The following is a 23,802-nucleotide window of genomic DNA, read 5'->3' on the forward strand; positions in this document are numbered from 1 at the left end:
ACACTGCCTAGTCTTCCAACACAGGTCTGTATGGAGGCAGGGCCCGCAAGTCCTGGCCGCCCCTGCCCCCAACCTGGCCGGGACCCCCAGGCCCGAGCCAGTCAGTCAGTCAATTGTATTTATTGAGTGCTTACGGTGTGCACTGAACTTGGGAGAGCAATAATGATTATTATTAATAATAATGATAGTATTTGTTAAAGCTCTTACTATGTGCCGGGCACTGTACTAAGCGATCGGGTGGATACAAGCAAATCGGGAATTTTGGTTTATCTTTGTGAACACTAATCAAAAGCTAAATCTGTGAATGATGTGCTGTCACGAGCTCCTCTGCCGAAAGGTAAGCAAATTACTGCCCAGGGATATGAGTCCTAATGCAGGATTACCGCTGTTTTTTTTTTTTTTCCATAATTGGGTCCCAGAGTTTTCTCTAACATCTTAGTCAACTTCTGGGCCTCTGTTTCCTTATCTGCAAAATAGTGACTCAAAACTGTTCTCCCTTAAACTGTGTGACCAACCTGAGTATCTTTAAATCTATCCCTGTGTTTGGCACATAGCACAAGTAGTAGCACAGTTATTATTATCTAGACTGTAAAATCCTTGTGGGCAGGGAATGTGTCTTATTCTATTATACTGTACACTCTCAAGTGCTTAGTATGGTACTCTGCACACAGTAAGCATTAAATAAATGTGATTGAGGGATCTTGCCCTAGCTCCATACAGTTAGAAGCTAACTACCACCTACGATAAATACTGTGAAGTTGCAGACCTGTAGAATTGGAAGTGGTAATAGTATTTGTATTTCTTTAGTATTTCTAGACTGTGAGCCTGTTGTTGGGTAGGGACTGTCTCTATATGTTGCCAATTTGTACTTCCCAAGCGTTTAGTACTGTGTTCTGCACACAATAAGCACTCAAGACGATTGAATGAAGGAATGGATATTTAAACATTTATTGTGTGCAGAGAACTGTACTGAAGGCTGGGAGAGAATACAAAGGTGGAGTTAGACACAGCCCCTATCCCTTGGAAGGCTTACAATCTACGACCTCTTAGTGTGAGCCCACATGGGACGGGGACTGTGTTCAATCCAATTTGCTTGTATCCACACCAGCACTTAGTACAATGCCTGGCATGTAGTAAGTGCTTAAATACCATAATTACTAGTGTTACTAAGGTTATAATACAGTACAACAATGAGGGACAAGGGTGTAAAATATTCCAAAGGTGGTGGATATAGCAATACTATAAAAATTTGCATTAGTGTCACAGTGTAATCTTCAAGCCATCTACCCCCTATGCAATTAACTTAATCTCTACCACTACAGTTACGGGTCCCCATTTTGGGGGCATGCTGCCTTATCAAATTCAATCAAAACACAGATATACTTGATGCAAGGTCCTTGTTCCCAGTGATGTACAGCCTGACACTGTTCTTTGTGTGGGGCTTATCAATGGGACAGATTCATGCCAGATAATCACAAAAGAAACCAAAATGTTTTCTCTTTACCCATTTATTTGGACAAAGCAAACCATTTGCACATTATCATTTCTTTAGAAAGTGGAACGTTTCCAATATATTAAATTTTTCAGTAGCATTCATTTTGATCTGGAACCAGGCTTCTCATCTTAGGATTCACGTTTCAGTAACACGTATGCACCCATTACAGCCAGAAGAGCATACTATAAAGAAGAAACACACAGAAATTACAGTGCTTCTTTTGCAAAGCCTGGAAATAATAATAATTTAAAAAAGCATACAGATGCTAAACTTAATTGGAGACCTCCTATTCTAGGACAGAGCTAGTAAGGGTGCAGATGTCTCCCCTCTCTCACTCCCAAAGTCAGCTGTGCTGCAACTAGAGTGTCTTGAATGTGATGTTGGGCTACCTACCCGATGCTCTTGCTATAAAAGAAGTCTGTGTCCATCTTCTAGGCGAAGTTTAATAATGAAACAATTTTCTTTAAATTTCCCTTTAAAGATGAGCAGTTAAGCATTTTCCTTTTCTTTATGCAACCAAATTGTTTTTTTCTAGCCAAACACAAATTGAGACAAAATGTTTTCTTTCAGACTTTGAGCGCTCCCCGACCCTTAAATGTGCAGAGAATCATGAGCCCTTACCTTAAATTTTGGATAATCGTTCATTATTATGGTCACCATCCCAACGTACGGTAAGAATCTAAATGGGGGAAAACAAATACGACATACCTTGTGAAAATGATGTACAGTATGAAGCCAGCCACTCTAGACTCAGACTAAGATTCGCTTTCCTTTTGAGACACTGTTAAACCTGTGTATAAAGACTAGTCGCCTCTGGATAGTATTAAAAAAAACCCAAAAGATCTAAAGTGATCCAAAGGGATTTGTAAGGCGCTTTAAAGAAGGGAAGAATCTCATTTTAATTTTCTCCTGGCTACCTGAACACAGGAGGTCCTTGATTTATGACTGTTCAAATTATGACAAATACCACTTGTGCCATCTTGGAATTGACACCCAGTGCTAGGTTTTTTTACGACATCAGATCCCACAGACATGGGCTTAAGGCAAATACTACAGCACTCCTGCCCCTCCCTTGGCATAAAAGGGCTTCTGGCAGCCCACTCTCTGGGGCCTCAGGACCCAGGATGTGGGGAGACTTGGAGATTACAGGAGGGATCCTGGAGTTCCTTTCTTCCTCCCTTATTGTCAGCTGATGACCGGGGGGCTGCCAAGCAAACCCCCCACGCATCAGCTCACTTGTTTGTTTGACCCCAATGCTGCAGGGACTTTAATAATAATAATAATGATAAGTGGTATTTGTTAAGCATTTACTATAAGCCAGGCACTGTACTAAATACCTGGGTAGATACAAGATAACTGGATTGGACAGTCCCTGTCCAACTTAATGGGGATGAAGACTGTGAGCCCCCTGTGGGACAATCTGATTACCTTATATCTACCCAAGTGCGTAGAACAGTGCTTGGCACATAATAAGCGCTTAATAAATACCATCATTATTATTAGAGGCGGGGAGACAGACATCAATACAAATAAATAAAATGACAGATATATACTTAAGTGCTGTGGGGCTGGGAGGGGAAAAGAGCAAAGGGAGCAAGTCAGGATTGATATTCGAAGATATTAAGCCCAGTGGTATGGAAATCCAACCCCAAGGCACGGATCAAAAGCATCATTTTTGAACACTGGTTTACTGCAGTAATTCCTGACAAAATGATGTTTCAGCCATTCCTGAGCCTGAAGCACTGTTAACCCTCGCCACTGCTCCTGAACATCTTACTATGCCAGCATTAAAGTGATATTTCTGCAGCCAATGGACAAAGGTAGTTACATCTGTCCAGGCCTGGTGTCATATGCCCAGACCATCCTGGCAACTGAGAAGGAAGGGAACCAACTTGGAAAGAATTCCAAAAGGGCCACAACATTCACCAGGCAGTTAAGAAGATGAGGGAGGCATGAGTGTACTTAAATCATGATGCCCACTCCAAAAGGGCCAAGGAAGCGAATGGGAACACCCATGCCCCCCACCCCCTCTCCCCTCAAAGTTCTTTGCCAGATTTAAAGACTTATTCATCTCTGAAATGACCTGAAAGTTTCCTGTAGGGGTCAAACATACACAGAATGATGACTTTCTGGGCTATTAGCTCTTTGACGCCCATCCCATTCCCCTCATGCTCAGAATAAAAAAAGGTTGGCACCTATGCCAGAAACAAGCCAATCTGAATGGTGTTTGGATAAAATTGTGTCCTGGTTTTCAAACTGACTTCTAAGACTTTGCAGACACTGCCGAAGACATAGCCTAAAATGTTGCTGAAATGGGACAAGTGCTCAACTTAAACACAGCATTATATTCTAAAGAGCTGACTAAGGAGGACCTCACTGAACTGCAACAATAAAAGTGGCAGAGGAAGAAGATGCCCCCATTGCCCGAGAGACTCCTTATAAAGTCTTGACAATACAAGTGCTGGTGAAGGCACTCCAACTGGCCAAATGGGCCCACACCTGTTTGAAGGCTATGTCCCCAACTCATACAGCTGCTTCTCAGAAATTTACGAGAAAGGGAGACCAAAGACAAGTGTCCACAGACACTTATACGAAGAGAGATCCAACCTCTTGAAGTAGAAGTCCCTTCTGGAAATCTAACTTAAATAGCTTCATGGATGGAGCTGACTGGGTGGGAGGAAAAAACACTTAAGATTTGCCCATATGCTATGGCACATATGTAGAGAGGTAATATGCAGGGTAGTAGTGTTCTGTGTAAAGTAAGTGCACGATAAATGCTATATTTTGTATTGCATTTAAAAACTTTCTATGATTGCTCTTCACAATAAACGGGGTACTGTGCTTATAATCACATCTATAATTGTGTGGCTGAGAAGCAGCCTTGCTTAGTGGAAAAAGCCCAGGTTTAGGAGTCAGAGGTCTTGGGTTCTAATCCCAACTACTCCACTTGTCAGCTGTGTGACTTTGGGCAAGTCACTTATCTTCTTGATGCCTCAGTTACCTCATCTGTAAAATGGGGATTAAGACTGTGAGCCCCACATGGGACAACCTGATTACCCTATATCTTCCCCAGTGCTTAGAGCAGTGCCCGGCCCATAGTAAGCACTTAACAAATACCAACATTATTATTAGTAGTATTAATTGGGTACCTTGGGTCATAACATGATTTTCTCTAGCCTGTAAGCTTAGTTAAGGGCAGGGAAAGAGTCTACCAACTCTGTTGTACTGTAAAATGCTTAGTCCAGTACTCTGCACACAGTAAGGGCTCAAATACCATTGATTGATTGAGTATGGGAAAACTGACACTGATCTAAGGCAGTTTCTCAGGAACTAATTATGTCATAAGTTTAAAGACTTCCTGTATACACCAAAGTTTTTCCTCTACCTAATACAGCATCAGTGTCCCCAAAATAAATGGGCCAAAAGGGTCTGTTCAACTGCTAAATTCTTTAGTCAGGGAGCAAGAAAGGAATGCAAGCTAAAAACCCTTTTCATATGAATCACTAAGCTGCTAGCCATAACCAAGTGGATAAAGTCTAAGACATACAAACATACACCCACACACACTCACACATATATAAATAAGAGAGAAAGAGATAGCTCTCACATTCTCTCTATAGATAGATAGAATGTTTTGTAAACACGCTTGCCATTCCAGTTGGGGTTTTCAGGCAAAGCAGCGGAGTTTAGATGAAGAGGATTATTGACTTCAGTTATCCACGGCTCCAGTGAAAGTCAATACGTGGAGCCAGTGATTAATTAAGTTTGAGAAGGGCCAATTTAGAATAAGGGCGGGTATGATATTAGTAACTTATTAAATTATAAAATTATAATCACATTAAAATCAATTTAATTATAAAATTCATTTCTATGCCATATGTATAAAGTCCACAGAAAATCTAAAGTTCTTACTTTGACTAATAGCTTTGTCTTACTAAAATGGACAGATCTGCTAAACATAGAGTGGAATTGATCTTTTTCAGAAAACAGTTCTTCATCTTAATGGGTAATGCTCTTGCCCTGAAGCAAGGAGGTGGACTATAAGACCCTTGAGGTTTCTTCCTATTGTGTATTTCCAATACATGCCAATCACTTTGATCCCCCTACCAAACTGAAAACAGTTGGAAATTTGTGGAGTTTTTTTCCCTCCTGACCTCACATTTTAAGTTACTGGATGAAAAGACCTCCTTCCCCAAACACAAAGGCTAATTTTTTCTTCAAATTGTAGGATTTAAACAGTTAAGATGAAGACAGTATACATTTGTGTTTGGTTCTCATTTTCCATATCTCTAGAAAGAGTATACGTTTTATCAGTGTAAATGGGCCTCAATTTAGATTCTACTTAATGACAACCAATTTTAAAAACGAGTTTCTTACCCCCTTGCTCTTCCAACAACATCCTTCTTTTCTAGCCAGTTCTGACCTTCCTTGTACAAGCCTCTATCATCGACTTCATTATTATCTCCTTTAGTTAAGAATTTGATGTTTCCATTGTCCCTAGAAGGAAAAATCACAGCAAATTAACTCAAACCATTTTAGTTCAAAACCATTACATTTAACTAGTATGTAGTATTTCAACTTTATATTAGCATATATATCTTAATGTACACATACACTACCATGTAAGTGAAATACTATGTAGTAGTATTTCATATCCCTCTCTCAGGGTCACACCTGGAGAGTTTTCAGTACTCCTCCAGTCTCGACTACAGGAGGGAGAGTCAAGCAGAGGCAAAAACAAAAGCAATAATAACAAGGCTGTGCACCTATAATAATAATGAAGGTATTTCTGTTAAGCACTGCAGTAAGCCTAGGGTAGATACAAAATAATCAAGTTGGACACAGTCCCTCTCTCACAAAGGGCTCACAATCTAAGAGGGAAGAAGAATATGTACTGAATCCCCATTTGACAGATGAGGAAACTGAGGCACAGAGAAGCTAAGTGACTTGCCAACAGTCACCCAGCAGACCAGGGACAGAGCCACTAAACCACGGTGCTGCATCTATCTGGATAGACTCTGAGGTTGGAAGAAGAGAATCTTGGTACAGTTGTGTAGCATGTGAAGTTTCCAAAAATGTAATCCTTGTGTTCTAGGGGAACGGATTCCATTTTGGAAGTTGGACTGAGAGACCAGACTGACATACAGACTGAGCCACTCAAACCTAAGTGGGTTCTCAGCTTCGTCAAGTTTACTTTTTATATATCAGGATAAAATATGTTCCTGGATCACATCCTTTATTATGGAGCACACTGATATAAACCCAGGATTGTTAGGAGAGCAGAACTCCAAATGGGACTAATCATATGCAGCCTGAACAGACATTTGGACAGTCTATAAGATGCTGGGGAAACAGAATATGACTGTGAAGAGGGTTCTTTTTAATAAAACAAATGAAAAAAAGGGAATAACATGATTAGATAAAATATGAAAACCTCCCCAAGGACCTGAATCTGCGTCAAATAGCATCAAGTTGACTTTAGGGATGATTTGCTAAAGAAATCAAGATGAGGAAGGGGAGAAGTGGTAGTTTTTGAATACTTATACAAATTGGTGGAAATTATTCTTTACCATTGCATCACGTGTGGAAGTTTTCATCTACCTTTAGCTAGAAAAAATTGGAACACACACCAATCTCAGCCTCCGGCATTTAAACATATCTCCTTACTACTGCTCAGTCAACAGTATTTGTACATTAACTACAGACCACAGGCTGCTGAACTGGAACATTCTGCACCAAAGAGACATATGGGTACTTAGATTAGTATGTTAACTGCATTACCACTCGGGGAATAACAGAGAAAGTGTAGAAAACAGACAACATATAAGCGTGGCTTAGTGGATAGAACACGGCTCTGGGAATCAGAGGGACCTGGGTTCTGATCCCAGCTCCACCACTTGTCTGCTGTGTGACCTGGGGCAAGTCCATTAACTTCACTGGGCCTCAGTTACCTCATCTGAAAAATGGGGATTCAAAGTGGGAGCCCCATGTGGCACAGGAATGGCGGCCAACCTTAGAACAGTCCTTGGTACATAGTAAGCTCTTAAAAAGTACCATTATTATTTTTGTAATTATACCCAGTCATGTTCCATAATTTTACCCCATACACCATACCCTAGGAACAAAGTTAATTCCATAGTTCTTACAGGTAACTACGGGTCATTCATGCTGCTTTATCAGTCAGTGGCAGGTAAGTGACCAGCGCAGGGATTTTGAAAAGGGATGTGTGCTGCTCATTTTGGGGTCACTGCCTTCCCCATTTGGACTAAATGACTTGGCTTCCCCATCACACATTTGAAAGAAATATAAAAGGGAAGCAGAGTTTGCTATCTGCTTTGTACTTTAGAAAGAGTGAGTCTTCTGTTCAAGGGGATTAATAATTGTAATCTGAAGTACACAATTTACCAAATACAAGCAAAATGAGATTTACCTTACAAAGGGGAGATTATTTTAGGTTCTAGTGTAACAATGATAATGACTATTACCTGACAAGAAATGGCAAAACAAAATTGACAAGTAAAGTTTCATTACTTTTCGTGAACTTTGATGACTCTATGAACGATTGGAATATCTCTGCCTTCAACTTTGAAAACAACTATTTCACCAGCTCTGATGGGGTCTTCCCGGAAATTTGTTAAAAACAGAAGATCTCCTCTGTGAAATGCTGGTTCCATACTCCCGCTGAAAAGAAGCAGAAAAATAAGCCAAGTGACATTGTGGTCTGAAGGTGCTGTCCTGCCCGTAGCAGAATAAGGCACAAAAGTTAAACATTAAGTTAACACTAAGTTCATTACACAATCCAGTCTATAAAGCCCATCAATCAATGGCATTTACTGAGCGCTTGGGAGAGTACAATACAACATAATTAGCAGAAACGTTCCCTGCCCATCAGTGGTATAAGTGGCTTTTTCCTCAGAATGTAAAAATGAGAGCAGTAAGCCTGTAATGGATCTAAGCCACTACAGGAGTCATCTGACACCCATGGGCTTCAAGCTGGTCTGAGGGTCTCTTTGTAGTAGTTGGGGGCTGTGGAAGCAGTCTTTTGGCCCCAAAAGGCTCAGTAGCATATATGTGATGCTCAACCCAGAACACTACATTTATTCATTCATTCAATGGCATTTATTGAGCACTTACTGTGTGCAAAGCACTGTAATAAGATCTTGGGAGAGTACAATACAACAACAGACACATTCCCTGCCCACAACAAGCTCACAACCTAGTGGGGGAGACAGACATTAATATACATAAATAAATAAATTACAGATCCATACATATGTGCTGCGGGGATGGAAGGGAGGATGAACTAAGGGAGCAAGTCAGGGTGACATAAAAGGGAGTGGGAAAAGAGGAGAGGAGGGCCTAGTTAGGGAAGGCTTCTTAGAGGAGGTGTGCCTTTAATATAAAAAGCTATATGGGCCAAGAGAAAATACATTCAGGCCTGAACATGGAACTGCTGGAAATGTGAGCGTTTACTGAGGGGAGGCAGGGTAGAAAGACTATTGAAGGAATGTCCTCCCTTTTCATATCTGACAGGCAACTGCTTTCACCATCTTCAAAGCCTTACTGAAGGCACATCTCCCTCAAGATGCCTTCACTAAGCCCTCATTTCCTCTTTTCCCACTCCTCTCTGTGTTGCCCTGACTTGCTCCCTTAATGTACCATCCACCTCCCTCCCCGCAGACTCACAGTACGAATTAATTCATTCACTCATTCATTCAATCATATTTATTGAGCGCTTACTGTGTGCAGAGCAGTGTACTAAGCGCTTGGGAAGTACAAGTTGGATGCACATATCTGTAATATACTCATTTACATTAATGCCTGTCTTCATCTCTAGATTGTAAGTTCATTGTGGGTAGAGAATTTGTGTGTTGTACTCTCCCAAGCACTTAGTACAGTGCCCTACACATAATAAGCACTCAATAGATACATCTGATTGATTGATTAGTTGAGGTACGGTATGTGGGTTCCCCACCAGCCCCAATTCCAGAACATTTGTAGATTTTTTCCCTAAAATTGGCTGACGGTTGGCAAAAATCTGCACAGTCCTGAGAGAAGAGGGCATATAGTCAGCCCAGGAACAGTGCAGACAGAGGCAAACGGTGGTGCTGAGACCATGGTGATCCTATGTGATTGCATTTCTTTTTACTCAGCTCCCCTTTACTCCTACGTGATTGTGTTAGTTCGATACTATCTACCTCAGGGCTTAGAACAGTGTTTGGCACATAGTAAGCACTTAAATACCACAGTTCTCAGTATTACTGTTAATAATGTGAGTCAGAACTTGGGTTCTAATCCTGACACTGCAACTTGCCTGCTGTGGAGCCTCGGGCAGGTCACAACTTCTCTGTGCCTCAGTTTTCTCAACTGTTAAATGGGGATGCAGTAGTTGTTCTCTCTCCTACTTAGATTGTGAGCCCCAAGTGGGACCTGGTTACCCTGTATCTACCCCAGTGTTCAGAACAGTGCTTGATACATAGGCTTTAACAAAGAAGCAGTGCGGCCTAATGGATAGGGTACAGCCTGGGAGTCAACAGGACCTGGGTTCTAATCCCAGCTCCGCCACTTGTCTGCTGTGTGACCTCGGGCAAGTCACTTCACTCCTCTGTATCTCAGTTACCTCACCTGTCAAATAGGGATTAAGACTGTGAGCCCCATGTGGGACATGGACTGTGCTCAACCTCATTAGCTGTATCTACAAAGTGCTTTGTACAGTGCTTGGCCCATAGTAAGAGCTTAACAAATGCCACTATAAAACCCCCAAATACCACAATACCTATAATTATTAATGCAGCCTTCAGTTAAAATTCTTATACAATATACCTATGTACACACTCCTTTCCTAAAATTACCTTCACCTCAACATACTGTGGTAGAAGTCTTTTGCAAGAAAACTTAGGGATCGGGCAAAGTGGGAATATAGACTTTAGGAGAAAGCATATTAAAAAAAAGTTTTCAAAAAAGTTAAGCAAATAAAAGTTCTATATTTCAAAGCCACTTTTTCCACCACGAGAATAAAAGCTTATTACACTATTTAATGGTGCAAGTAGTTTCCATTTCAAGCCCACTGAAGAACTGCCTTTCAAATTGTTCTCTTAGAAATCCTCTTTAGACACACATTTCTCACATTTATTTGTAGTTTAGCATCAACATGTGATTAGGTCTATTGAGAGAACAATACCATTTTTGCATTGAAAGCTAGAAACAATAAGAACCATTCCTTCCAAAGTCTCATTGTTCTATAATTTTTGAAGCTGAAACTACACTCTTATCCAATTTGCATTATAAATTAATAACCACTTTTCTTTGTGATGAGCAAAACTGCCGAATTTTACCAACCTCCAGAAGAAAGGAAGCATAACTAGCCCTTTCCATTCATGCCAACACTGCTGCTATAAGGGGGACATTCACGGTATTCCGACAATGAAACAAAGAAGTGATTGAGACTTACCTCAGTACCACAACAATTGGGCTTTCACTTCCAGTGAGGACTATCAAACCTTTCCATATCATGAGCGCAGAAGACACGATCATGGCAAAGTTTAAAACTTGGTAATATAGCTGGGGGAAAAGAAAAAAAAGAGTTAAATCAAAATGAATTCAGATAGCAGAATAGAAAAAACAATGTAAAATACATGTCTGCTGTGTGACCTTGGGCAAATCACTTCACTTCTCCGTGCCTCAGCGACCTCATCTGTAAAATGGGGATTGAGACTGTGAGCCCAATGTGGGACAGAGGCTGTCCAATCTGATTTGCCTGTATCCATCACTGCATTTAGTACAGTGCCTGGTACATAGTAAGAGCTTAATACCATAATTATTATTATTATTACTAAGCCTAAAGAAGAATGTGGAACATCTTCCCATCTTCTGGTTAACTCATGCATTCTTCTCTAGTTTTAGTGGTGTTTTACCTAGTATACGCACTATTCCATGCTGTGTTCCTATTATGCATTGCAAATATCTTGAATATCTAAATTTGATCATAAATCTTAAATTTACCAAAGAGTAAATAACCAAGTTTGTTCTCCTCTTTTAGCTTGTGTCAATTGCGTTGAAGAGGAAAAGAGGAAGCCGGTATACATATTTAACATTAAAATTCCTTGCGACTCCAAACGGAAAACTTCGGGTCCAATGTAATGTTTTAGGATTTCACAAATGTGTACCTGCCTGTCAACCAATAATACTTATTAAGCACTGAGAACAAAATGTACTAAGCAAGCTAGTATGTTCCTTGAGGGCAAAGATCATGAATACCAATTCTCTCAGACTCTCCCAAGAGCAGAGTGCAATGCTCTGAAGGAAGAGGGTGCTCAATACCAATGGATTGGGAGAGCACAACAGAGTCAAGAGATTTGATCTCTACTCTCGAGGAGTTTATAATCTAGTTGAGACACTAAAATGATTTACAGATATGAAGGCAAGTGGATATTTGGCCAAGCGTGGCTCAGTGGAAAGAGCACGGGCTTTGGAGTCAGAGGTCATGGGTTCAAATCCTGGCTCCACCAATTGTCAGCTGTGTGACTTAGGGCAAGTCACTTAACTTCTCTCTAAGTTACCTCATCTGTAAAATGGGGATTAAGACTGTGAGTCCCCCATAGGATAACCCGATCACCTTGTAACCTCCCCAGCGCTTAGAACAGTGCTTTGGACATAGTAAGCGCTTAATAAATGTCATTATTAATAATTATGAATAATAATAATGAGGTATTTACTAAAGAAGAAGTTCCTTTACTAAAGAAGATTCTCTAAGACGCTTGCGTGCCCACGCCACGTACTATTTTGACATTTTCTAGACTCTACACTCCCTTTTAAAACTTTCCAGAATCCTGGTATCTGGAAGTTTAAGAATTGGCTTCTTTGACAATATTTCCAGAAGGAGCAGGCCTCACTGTTGTGGAGAAGAGGTGGCTTGGGCTCAGGAGTTCTGCCACGAGAGGAGTGCTAATTCGGCCTCCCTGGGGTTTTTGACAGAGCCATGAAGCCCCTCCCCACCCACTGGCTCCCCTAGCAGTCTACCTCTTACTGTCTCTTCTCATCTCCTACTACATGTTCCCCTTGACGTTGCACCTTCTTACTCAACTCTGTCTTTATCCCCGTTTTACAGATGAGAACAGAAGTTAAGTGACTTGCCTAAGGTCACAGAGCAGACAAGTGGCAGAGGTTGGATTAGAGAGCAGGTCCTTCTGACTCTGAAACAAGTCTAACCAGTAGTTTTCCAGGCTGGGCAACCTCACCTCAGATAGTGGAGTATCCCTCATGGTGGAGGAGATTTCAGAAGGACTCTAGGGAGGGGCGGACTGTACACTGGCAGATTTGAAATGGAGGGAGTAAGCAGGAAGTGAGCTGTGGGTCAGAGGCAGGGAAGTCAAAATGAGGTGCAGCAAGAAGGTTAACTCATGAAAAACAGAGTATGAGTTGGGGAGTTGTGGACATTAAAGAGAGATCTGAGGAAAATCCTTGAAGCTAACGGTCAGAGGGAAATAAGTAGTCAATGGAGATTTTTGAAGAGTGGAATGATAAACAGGGCAGTAGAATACAGGAAAGACTTGAGGGGAGAGGATGGAGGAAGGGAGACCGGCATGAAGACTGATGTGTTGTCTGAGATTGAAAGCTTGTGAAAGGAAGCCCAGCAGGATCGAGCCTGAGAGGAGCCAAAATTAACGCCAAGTATCTGGGCTTCTGTGACCAGGAGGGTGAAGCCATATCATTCCATATAGTCATATGCACAGCTCTTATGCATACACTGTGGGCAAGGATCGGGTCTATCAACTCTTTACATTGTACTCCCCCAAGTATTTAGTACAGTGGTGTTAGGAGAGTTCTAGACTGCCATAATGACCTGCAGAAGGCTCAATAAGAAGTTACGTATGCTATTCATTTTTTTCATTTTCCCTCATACCTTCGCTAATGTCAATAGTACTTATATTTTTTCCCCTGTTCACAAGGTTCGAATGCAGTTTTGCCCTCCCTTTTCATATCTGACAGATGATCACTCTCCCCACCTTCAAAATCTTATAAAAAAAATCTACTCCAAGAGGCCTTCCCCAATTAAGCCCTCATTTCCTCTTCTCCCTCTCCCTTCTGACACTTTTGCATTTGGATTTGCATCCTATTCACCATACACAGCCCAACAACACTTATGTACATATCTGTAATATATTTTTTATATTAATATCTCCATCCCCCTCCAAACTGTAAGCTTGTTGTGGGCAATAAATAACCAACTCCGTTATACTGTACTCTCCCAAACACTTACAACAGTGCTCTGTACACAGAAAGCATGCAATATGACTGATTGCCTGTTTCCATCATTAGATTTGTAATTCCTCGAGGACAGGAACAATGCCTTTTATTTTGATCGTGCAGTTAGTTCTCTGCACACAGTAAGCACTCAAATATTAATGAATGAAGCTCACAATTATTTCTTCCATTAATATTTATCTGATCTGTGTGTTTGTGCGTGTGTATGTGTATTCTGTTGGCGATACACTGCTAATGACAAAGTCTTCTCAGGGGAAGAACATTTATTTTGGGGAACCTCTGACACATTATTGCTCTGAGGAAATGAGCAGGAGTGAAAAAGAAATTAACACAGTAAAACCAACAGACTTATTTGCATACAAGGTAGCAAAATTAAGTAGGCCTGTGATAATACCAGATGGATGAAAGGGGAAGTAGTGTTGAAGGGGAAAAATAGAGATCTGAGATGATTTAAATTCATTCATTCAATCATATTGAGTGCTTACTGTGTGCACAGCACTGTACTAAGCACTTGGGAAGTACAAGTTGGCGACATATAGACAGTCCCTACCCAACAAAGGGTTCACAGTCTAGAAGGGGGAGACAGACAACAAAACAAAACATGTGGACAGGTGTCAAGTCGTCAGAATAAATAGAATTAAAGCTAAATGCACATCATTAACAAATGTACAAGTAAAATAAATAGAGCAATAAATCTGTACAAACGCATATACAGGTGCTGTGGGGAAGAGAAGGAGGTAGGGCGGGGGGATGGGAAGGAGGAGAGGAAAAAGGGGGCTCAGTCTGGGAAGGCCTCTTGGAGGAGGTGAGCTCTCAGTAGGGCTTTGAAGGGAGGAAGAGCCCTAGCTTGGCAGATGTGTGAAGGGAGGGCATTCCAGGCCAGGGGGAGGACGTGGGCAGGGGGTCAACAGCAGGACAGGCAAGAACGAGGTACAGTATAAGCCACGATAATTAATGTATGAAGTTTGAAAAATGACCAATGTCTATGTTTTTATCTAAATTTGTCCAGTCTGCTGTTGGTTCACACTGGTATTACACTGCAACCTTGTAACAGGTAGACACCATGATTGTTAAATTTGCAAAGACAGTGTGCAACAGTCGCTTGTGTACACTTTAAAAGTGCTTTCTTATTGTTGTCTTAGATGATCATGATGGCGGATCATAGTACAGCAGCTAGAATTGTGAGAGTAATTATGATCACTACGAGACAAAAATCTGTATTAATGCAGGATGGCTGTTGGTTATTAGAAACTCATGTGTGCAAGGGTTTCTGGCAAGCCAAACCAATTGCTTCAATGCAGGGAGGGAACCTGCTGAACTGTTCAAGACAGGGGTGGGCAGGAAGATCAGAAGACATTACACTTGGGCCATCTTAGAAGCAGGCAGCAAGGGGGCAAAGATGTGAGGGCTTACTTTGTGCTGACTATTGTATTGATGGGGAGAGGAGAGATCAGGGGAGTTTCCAGGAAGAAACGATTTTGGTAGGGTTTGAAGTTGGGGAAATTGGTGATTTGTCACATATGAAGAGGGGAAAGGGGGCCGAGTCCCCGGCAGAAGGGAGGGTGTAATCAAGAGGTTGGCAAGTGAGAGCAGGCAGTGAGTTGGTTGGTTCTACACAGGACCAAAGTGGAAGGGCTGAGCTGTAGACTATAAGCCCACTGGGTAGGGATTGTCTCTGCTGCCGAATTGTACTCTCCAAGCACTCAGGACGGTGCTCTGCACAGTAAGCGCTAAATAAATACGATTGAATGAATGGTGAGAGGGGAACAAAGTTAGGTGGAGGAGAGAGAGTTGACTGGGCGCCTTAAAGCCAACGGCGAGGAATTTCTGCTTGATGTAGATGGTCAACCACTGGAAGTATTTGAGGAGTGGGAAAACAGGCACAGAATGACTTTAGAAAAACGATTTGGGCAGCAGACTGAACAACAGCCTGGAGAGGGGAGAGGCTGGAGGAAGAGAAGTCAGTGAGGAGGCTAATTCAATTATATTTATTGAGCGCTTACTCTGCGCAAAGCACTGAACTAAGAGCTTGGGAGAGTACAACGTAACAATAAAGAGACAATTCCTGTTCACAACAAGCTCACAGTCTAGATGCTAACGCAGTATCCAGCACAGGACATAAGTGTTTGGATCATCATGATAATCATTTGGATGGAGAAGAAGCGTCAGATTCTGGAAATAATGTCATGGTAGAACCGACTTGATTTGGTGACTGATCGGATGTGCGGGCTGAAGGAGAGATTTGAGTCAAGGATAACGCTAAGGAAGCAGGCAGGATAAAAGTAGGGATAATGCTGAGGAAGCAGGCAGGATAAAAATAGTGGATAGCGCAGATGCCTGCGAGTCACAGGGTCATGGGTTCCAATCCCGGCTCTGCCACATGTCTGCTACGTGACTTTGGACAAGTCACTTTCTAGACTGTGAGCTCGTTGTTGGGTAGGGACTGTCTCTATTTGCTGTCAAACTGTACTTTCCAAGTGCTTAGTATAGTGTTCCACGCACAGTAAGTGCTCAATAAACACAACTGAATGAACTTCTCTGTGCCTCAGTTACCGTATCTGTAGTATGGGGATTGAGACTGTGAGCCTCACGTGGGACGGGGACTGTCCACCCCAGCGCTTAATACAGTGCTTGACACAGAGTAAGTACTTAACAAATACCACTATTACTATTATTATTATTACCCCCTTACATAATTGACATTCACCTTCACCCCAGCGCCGCATTACTTATGTACACATCCTCAAATCGACCAAAGAGTTTTTACTCATATTTTCCTTATCTGTCCTTTATTTTAATGTCTTTCTCCCCCTCCAGACTGCAAGCTCGTTAGGGGTAAGGGTCGTGTCTACCACCTCTGTTGGAGTGGACTCCTTCCAGGCGCTCAGTACAGTGCTCTGTGCTCAGTAAATGCCAATAAATAAATGCCGCTGATTGCTTGGATTGAACCCCTCGGGGCTCCAACGGAGGACAAACCGACGGCATCACATTGATCTTAGGAATCCGGCCGGTGCGGCCTCTCCTGCGGCCTCTCCCCTTAGTCCATCGTATTTATTGAGCCATTACTGCGTGCAGAGCACTGTGCTAAGCGCTTGGGAGCGCATGCTACAACAAAACAGACTGCCTGCCCAGAGCCTGTGCTCCCAAAGCTTCGATGCCCCGGAGACCCCCCATGACCCCATCAGTAAGCACTCAATAAATAAGACAATGAATGAATCACCCCATCATAGAGAAGCAGCATGGCTTATTAATTCATTCGTTCATTCAATCGTATTTATTGAGCGCTTACTGTGTGCCGAGCACTGTACTAAGTGCTTGGAAAGTACAATTCAGCAATAGAGACAATCCCTACCCAACAATGGGCTCACAGTCTAGAGGGGGGAGACAGATAACAAAACAAGTAGACAGGCATCAATACCATCAAAATAGATAAGTAATAATAATGATAGCATTTATTAAGCGCTTACTATGTGCAAGCAGAATTACAGCTATATACACATAATTAATAAAATAGAGTAATAAATATGTACACATATACACAAGTGCTGTGGGGAGGGGAAAGGGGTAGGGCAGAGGGAGGGAGTGGGGGCGATGGGGAGGGGAGGAGGAGAGGAAAAGGGGGGTTCAGTTTGGGAAGGCCTCCTGGAGGAGGTGAGCTCTCAGTAGGGCTTTGAAGGGAGGAAGAGGGCTAGTTTGGCGGATTTGTGGAGGGAGGGCATTCCAGGCCAGGGGGATGACGTAGACCAGGGGTCAACGGCGGGACGGGCAAGAACAAGGCCAGTGAGGAGTCGGAGGTCATGAGTTCAAATCCCACCTCCACCACTTATAATAATAATGGTATTTGTTAAGCGCTTACTGTGTGCAAAGCACTGTTCTAAGCGCTGAGGAGGTTACAAGGTGATCAGGTTGTCCCATGGGGGGCTCACAGTCTTAATTCCCATTTTACATATGAGGTAACTGAGGCCCAGAGCAGTTAAGTGACTTGCCCAAAGTCACACAGTTGACAATTAGTGGAGCCGGGACTTGAACCCATGACCTCTAACTCCAAAACCTGGGCTCTTTCCACTGAGCCACGTTGCTTCCAGCTGTGGGACTTTGGGCCAGTCACTTCACTGGGCCTCAGTTCCCTCATCTGTAAAATGGCGATGAAGCCTGGGAGCCCCACGTGGGGCAACCTGATGACCCAGCGCTTGGAACGGGGCTTGGCATGCAGTAGGTGCACGACAAATACCATTATTATTATTAATTATAATAATATAATTATATCATGTAGCATGTATATTTACATAATTTATATATTACTTATAATATATTATAATGTATTATAATATAATAATATTAATGATAATGGCATTTGTTAAGCGCTATGTGCAAAGCACTGTTCTAAGCGCTGGGGAGGATTACAAGGTGATCAGGTTGTCCCATGTGGGGCTCACAGTCTTCATCCCCATTTTACAGATGAGGGAACTGAGGCCCACAGAAGTGAAGTGACTTGCCCAAGGTCACACAGCTGACAAGTGGCAGAGCTGGGATTCAAACCTTCCCCTCCCCACAGCACTTGTATATATATATTTGTACAGATTTACTACTCTATTTTACTTGTACATATTTACTATTCTATTTGTTAATGATGGGCATATAGCTATAATTCTATTTGTTCTATTTTGACACCTTTCTACGTGTTTTGTCACCTGTCTCCATGTTTTGTTTTGTTGTCTGTCTCCCCCTTCTAGACTGTGAGCCCGCTGTAGCATGGCTCAGTGGAAAGAGCCCAGGCTTTGGAGTCAGAGGTCATGGGTTCAAATCCCGCCTCTGCCAACTGTCAGCTGTGTGACTTTGGCCAAGTCACTTTCATTCATTCATTCAATCAATCACATTTATTGAGCGCTTACTGTGTGCAGAGCACTGTACTATGCACTTGGGAAGTCCAAGTTGGCAACATACAGAGACGGTCCCTACCCAACAGCGGGCTCACAGTCTAGAAGGGGACGACAGAGAACAAAACATATTAACAAAATAAAATAAATAGAATAAACATGTACAAATAAAATAAATAGAGTAATAAATATGTACAAACATATATACATATATAACAACTTGTCTGTGCCTCAGTTACCTCATCTGTAAAATGGGGGTTAAAACTGTGAGCCCCCCTGGGACAATCCAAGCACCTTGTAACCTCCCCAGCGCTTAGAACGGTGCTTTGCACATAGTAAGCACTTAATAAATACCATCATTATTCATTCATTCAGTCGTATTTATTGAGCATTTACTGTGTGCAGAGCACTGTACTAAGCGCTTGGGAAGGACAAGTTGGCAACATATAGAGATGGTCCCTACCCAACAGTGGGCTCACAATTATTATTATTAGGGACTGTCTCTACACATTGCCGACTTGTCCTTTCCAAGCGCTTAGTCCAGCGCTCTGCACACAGTAAGCACTCAATAAATAATAATAATAATGGCATTTATTAAGCGCTTACTATGTGCAAAGCACTGTTCTAAGCGCTGGGGAGGTTACAAGGTGATCAAGTTGTCCCACAGGAGACGGTCCCTACCCAACAGTGGGCTCACAATTATTATTATTAGGGACCGTCTCTACACGTTGCCAACTTGTACTTCCCAAGCGCTTAGTCCAGCACTCTGCATACAGTAAGCATTCAATAAATAATAATAACAATAATAATGGCGTTTATTAAGCTATGTGCAAAGCACTGTTCAAAGTGCTGGGGAGGTTACAAGGTGATCAGGTTGTCCCACAGGGGGCTCCCAGTTTTGATCCTTATTTTCCAGATGAGGTCAATGAGGCACAGAGAAGTTAAGTGACTTGTCCAAAGTCACACAGCTGGCAAGCGGCAGAGTCGGGATTGAAACTCACGATCTCTGACTCCAAAGCCCGTGTTCTTTCCACTGAGGCACGCTGCTTCTCACGAGCCCCTTCTAGACTGTGAGCCCTTCCCAGACTGAGCCCCCTCGTCCCCCTTTCCATCCCCCCCGTCTTACCTCCTTCCCTTTCCCACAGCAACTGTATATATGTTTGTACATATTTATTACTCTATTTATTTATTTATTTATTTTACTTGTACATATCTATTCTATTTATTTTATTTTGTTAATATGTTTGGTTTGGTTGTCTGTCTCCCCATTCTAGAGTGTGAGCCCACTGTTGGGTAGGGACCATCTCCATATGTTGCCAATTTGGAATTCCCAAGCCCTTGCTACAGTGCTGTGCACACAGTAAGCGCTCAATAAATACGATTGATCGATTGATTGATTGAGCCCGCTTTTGGGTCGGGACCGTCTCTATATGTTGCCAACGTGTACTTCCCAAGCGCTTAGTACAGTGCTCTGCACACAGTAAGCGCTCAATAAATACGATTGAATGATTGATTGATTGAGCCCGCTGTTGGGTAGGGACCGTCTCTATATGTTGCCAACTTGGACTTCCCAAGCGCTTAGTACAGTGCTCTGCACACAGTAAGCGCTCAATAAATACGATTGAATGATTGATTGAGCCCGCTGTTGGGTAGGGACCGTCTCTATATGCTGCCGTGTACTTCCCAAGCGTTTAGTACAGTGCTCTGCACACAGTAAGCGCTCAATAAATACTACTGAATGATTGATTGATTGAGCCCGCTGTTGGGTAGGGACCGTCTCTATATGTTGCCAACGTGTACTTCCCAAGCGCCTACTACAGTGCTCTGCACAGTAAGCGCTCAATAAATACGATTGATTGAGCCCGCTGTTGGGTAGGGTCCGTCTCTATATGTTGCCAACTTGGGCTTCCCAAGCACTTAGTACAGTGCTCTGCCCACAGTAAGCGCTCAATAAATACGATTGATTGATTGACTGATTGAGCCCGCTGTTGGGTCGGGACCGTCTCTATACGTTGCCAACTTGGACTTCCCAAGCGCTTAGTACAGTGCTCTGCACACAGTAAGCGCTCAATAAGTACGACTAATTGATTGATTCCACTGTTGGGTAGGGACCGTCTCTATATGTTGCCAACTTGGACTTCCCAAGCGCTTAGTCCAGTGCTCTGCACACAGTAAGCGCTCAATAAATACGACTGATTGATGATTGATTGGGCCCGCTGTTGGGTAGGGACCGTCTCTATATGTTGCCAAAGCGCTTGGTACAGTGCTCTGCACGCAGTATCAATCAATCAATCAATCGTATTGATTGAGCGCTTACTGTGTGCAGAGCACTGGACTAAGCGCTTGGGAAGTCCAAGTTGGCAACATATAGAAACGGTCCCTACCCAACAGTGGGCTCACAGTCTAGAAGGGGAAGTAAGCGCTCAATCAATACGATCGATTGATTCAATACGATTGAATGAATGCGTAATAATAATAATAGTAATAATAATCATAATCACCCCCGTTACCTGCCGCTTGTTCATCCTCCGCAGGTCCCCGAAGACGTCCATGGTGAGGCCTGAGGCCTGAGGCCTTGCTCCCCACGTTGGGGAGACGAGGGCGCGTGCGCACACAGGCCCCTCCTCGGGCCGCTGGGAGTTGTAGTCCCGCGGCCCTCCCCCGCCGCCCTGACGGAAGGCGCCTGCGCGGGGCGGCCGGACTACAACTCCCAGAATTCCGTGGGGTCGGGGGGGACGCGAGGGCGCCCTCACTCAGTCATTCATTCAATCGTATTTATTGAGCGCTTGCTGTGTGCAGAGCAGTGTACTAAGCGCTTGGGAAGTCCAAGTTGGCAACATATAGAGACAGTCATCATCATCAATCGTATTTATTGAGCGCTTACTATGTGCAGAGCACTGTACTAAGCGCTTGGGAAGTACAAGTTGGCAACATCTGGAGACAGTCCCTACCCAACAGTGGGCTCACAGTCTAAAAGGTGGAGACAGAGAACAAAACCAAACATACTAACAAAAAATAAAATAAAATAAATAGAATAGATATGTACAAGCAAAATAAATAAATAGAGTAATAATAAATAAATAGAGTAATAATCTCAATCATTCATTCATTCATTCAATCGTATTTATTGAGCGATCAATCAATCAATCAATCCTATTTATTGAGCGCTTACTGTGTGCAGAGCACTGTACTAAGCGCTTGGGAAGTCCAAGTTTGGCAACATTTAGAGACAGTCCCTACCCAATAGTGGGCTCACAGTCTAAAAGGGGGAGACAGAGAACAAAACCAAACATACTAACAAAAAATAAAATAAAATAAATAGAACAGATATGTACAAGCAAAATAAATAAATAAATAGAGTAATAATAAATAAATAGAGTAATAATCTCAATCATTCATTCATTCATTCAATCGTATTTATTGAGCGATCAATCAATCAATCAATCCTATTTGTTGAGCGCTTAGTGTGTGCAGAGCACTGTACTAAGCGCTTGGGAAGTCCAAGTTTGGCAACATATAGAGACAGTCCCTACCCAATAGTGGGCTCACAGTCTAAAAGGGGGAGACAGAGATCAAAACCAAACATACTAAGAAAAAATAAAATAAAATAAATAGAACAGATATGTACAAGCAAAATAAATAAATAAATAAATAGAGTAATAATAAATAAATAGAGTAATAATCTCAATCATTCATTCATTCATTCAATCGTATTTATTGAGCGATCAATCAATCAATCAATCCTATTTGTTGAGCGCTTAGTGTGTGCAGAGCACTGTACTAAGCGCTTGGGAAGTCCAAGTTTGGCAACATATAGAGACAGTCCCTACCCAATAGTGGGCTCACGGTCTAAAAGGGGGAGACAGAGAACAAAACCAAACATACTAACAAAAAATAAAATAAAATAAATAGAATAGATATGTACAAGTAAAATAAATAAATAGAGTAATAATAAATAGAGTAATAATCTCAATCATTCATTCATTCATTCAATCGTATTTATTGAGCGATCAATCAATCAATCAATCAATCCTATTTATTGAGCGCTTACTGTGTGCAGAGCACTGTACTAAGCGCTTGGGAAGTCCAAGTCGGCAACATATAGAGACAGTCCCTACCCAATAGTGGGCTCACAGTCTAAAAGGGGGAGACAGAGAACAAAACCAAACAAAAAATAAAATAAAATAAAATAAATAGAATAGATATGTACAAGCAAAATACGTAAATAAATAAATAGAGTAATATTAATAAATAGAGTAATAATCTCAATCATTCATTCATTCATTCAATGGTATTTATTGAGCGATCAGTCAATCAATCAATCCTATTTATTGGGCGCTTACTGTGTGCAGAGCACTGTACTAAGCGCTTGGGAAGTCCAAGTTGGCAACATATAGAGACGGTCCCTACCCAATAGTGGGCTCACAGTATAAAAGGGGGAGACAGAGAACAAAACCAAACATACTAACACAAATAAAATAAAATAAATAGAATAGATATGTACAAGTAAAATAAATAAATAAATAGAGTAATAATAGAGTAATAATCTCAATCATTCATTCATTCATTCAATCGTATTTACTGAGCGATCAATCAATCAATCCTATTTATTGAGCGCTTACTGTGTGCAGAGCACTGTACTAAGCGCTTGGGAAGTCCAAGTTGGCAACATATAGAGACGGTCCCTACCCAACAACGGGCTCACAGTCTAGAAGGGGGAGACGGACAACAGAATCAATCAATCAATCGTATTTATTGAGCGCTTACTGCGTGCAGAGCACTGTACTAAGCGCTTGGGAAGTCCAAGTTGGCAACATATAGAGACGGTCCCTACCCAACAACGGGCTTACAGTCTAGAAGGGGGAGACAAACAACAAAACCAAACATACTAACAAAATAAAATAAATAGAATGAATATGTACAAATAAAGTAATACAAACGTACAGACATATATACATATATACAGGTGGTGTGGGGAGGGGAAGGAGGTAAGATGGGGGATGGAGAGGGGGAGGAGGGGAAGAGGAAGGAGGGGGCTCAGTCTGGGAAGGCCTCCTGGAGGAGGTGAGCTCTCAGTAGGGCAATCAATCAATCGTATTTACTGAGCGCAGAGCACTGTACTAAGCGCTTGGGAAGTCCAAGTTGGCAACATATAGAGACGGTCCC

General features: G+C 42.2%; 1 protein-coding gene across 2 annotated transcripts; it reads right to left on the bottom strand.

The window, feature by feature from the left end:
• Positions 1–1,490: 1,490 nt before the first annotated feature.
• On the bottom strand, positions 1,491–21,241 carry SEC11C (SEC11 homolog C, signal peptidase complex subunit). Of its 2 annotated transcripts, none has more exons than XM_038743852.1 (6): positions 21,147–21,241; positions 10,947–11,056; positions 8,027–8,176; positions 5,873–5,992; positions 2,117–2,174; positions 1,491–1,677 (listed from the first exon to the last, which is right to left on the bottom strand). In XM_038743852.1, exons 1-6 carry the CDS (start codon positions 21,186–21,188, stop codon positions 1,624–1,626), a joined length of 534 nt encoding a protein of 177 aa, XP_038599780.1. In that variant the 5' UTR covers positions 21,189–21,241; the 3' UTR covers positions 1,491–1,623. The 2 variants fall into 2 exon arrangements, with proteins under 2 accessions (XP_038599780.1, XP_038599779.1); XM_038743851.1 differs by having other exon boundaries at positions 21,138–21,203.
• Positions 21,242–23,802: the final 2,561 nt, after the last annotated feature.

Source organism: Tachyglossus aculeatus, chromosome 3 (assembly GCF_015852505.1).
Source record: "Tachyglossus aculeatus isolate mTacAcu1 chromosome 3, mTacAcu1.pri, whole genome shotgun sequence".
NCBI lineage: Eukaryota > Metazoa > Chordata > Mammalia > Monotremata > Tachyglossidae > Tachyglossus > Tachyglossus aculeatus.

Bases quoted from the DNA above. Each gene is read 5' to 3' on its own strand.
- SEC11C (XM_038743851.1), bottom strand. From the start codon at position 21,188: ATGGACGTCTTCGGGGACCTGCGGAGGATGAACAAGCGGCAGGTAACG. The intron at 11,057-21,137 runs GTGATTATGATT...CTTTTCCCCCAG, and splicing joins ACAAGCGGCAGGTAACGGGG to CTATATTACCAAGTTTTAAA. The intron at 2,175-5,872 runs GTAAGAAACTCG...TCCCCCATTTAG, and splicing joins GTTGTTGGAAGAGCAAGGGG to ATTCTTACCGTACGTTGGGA.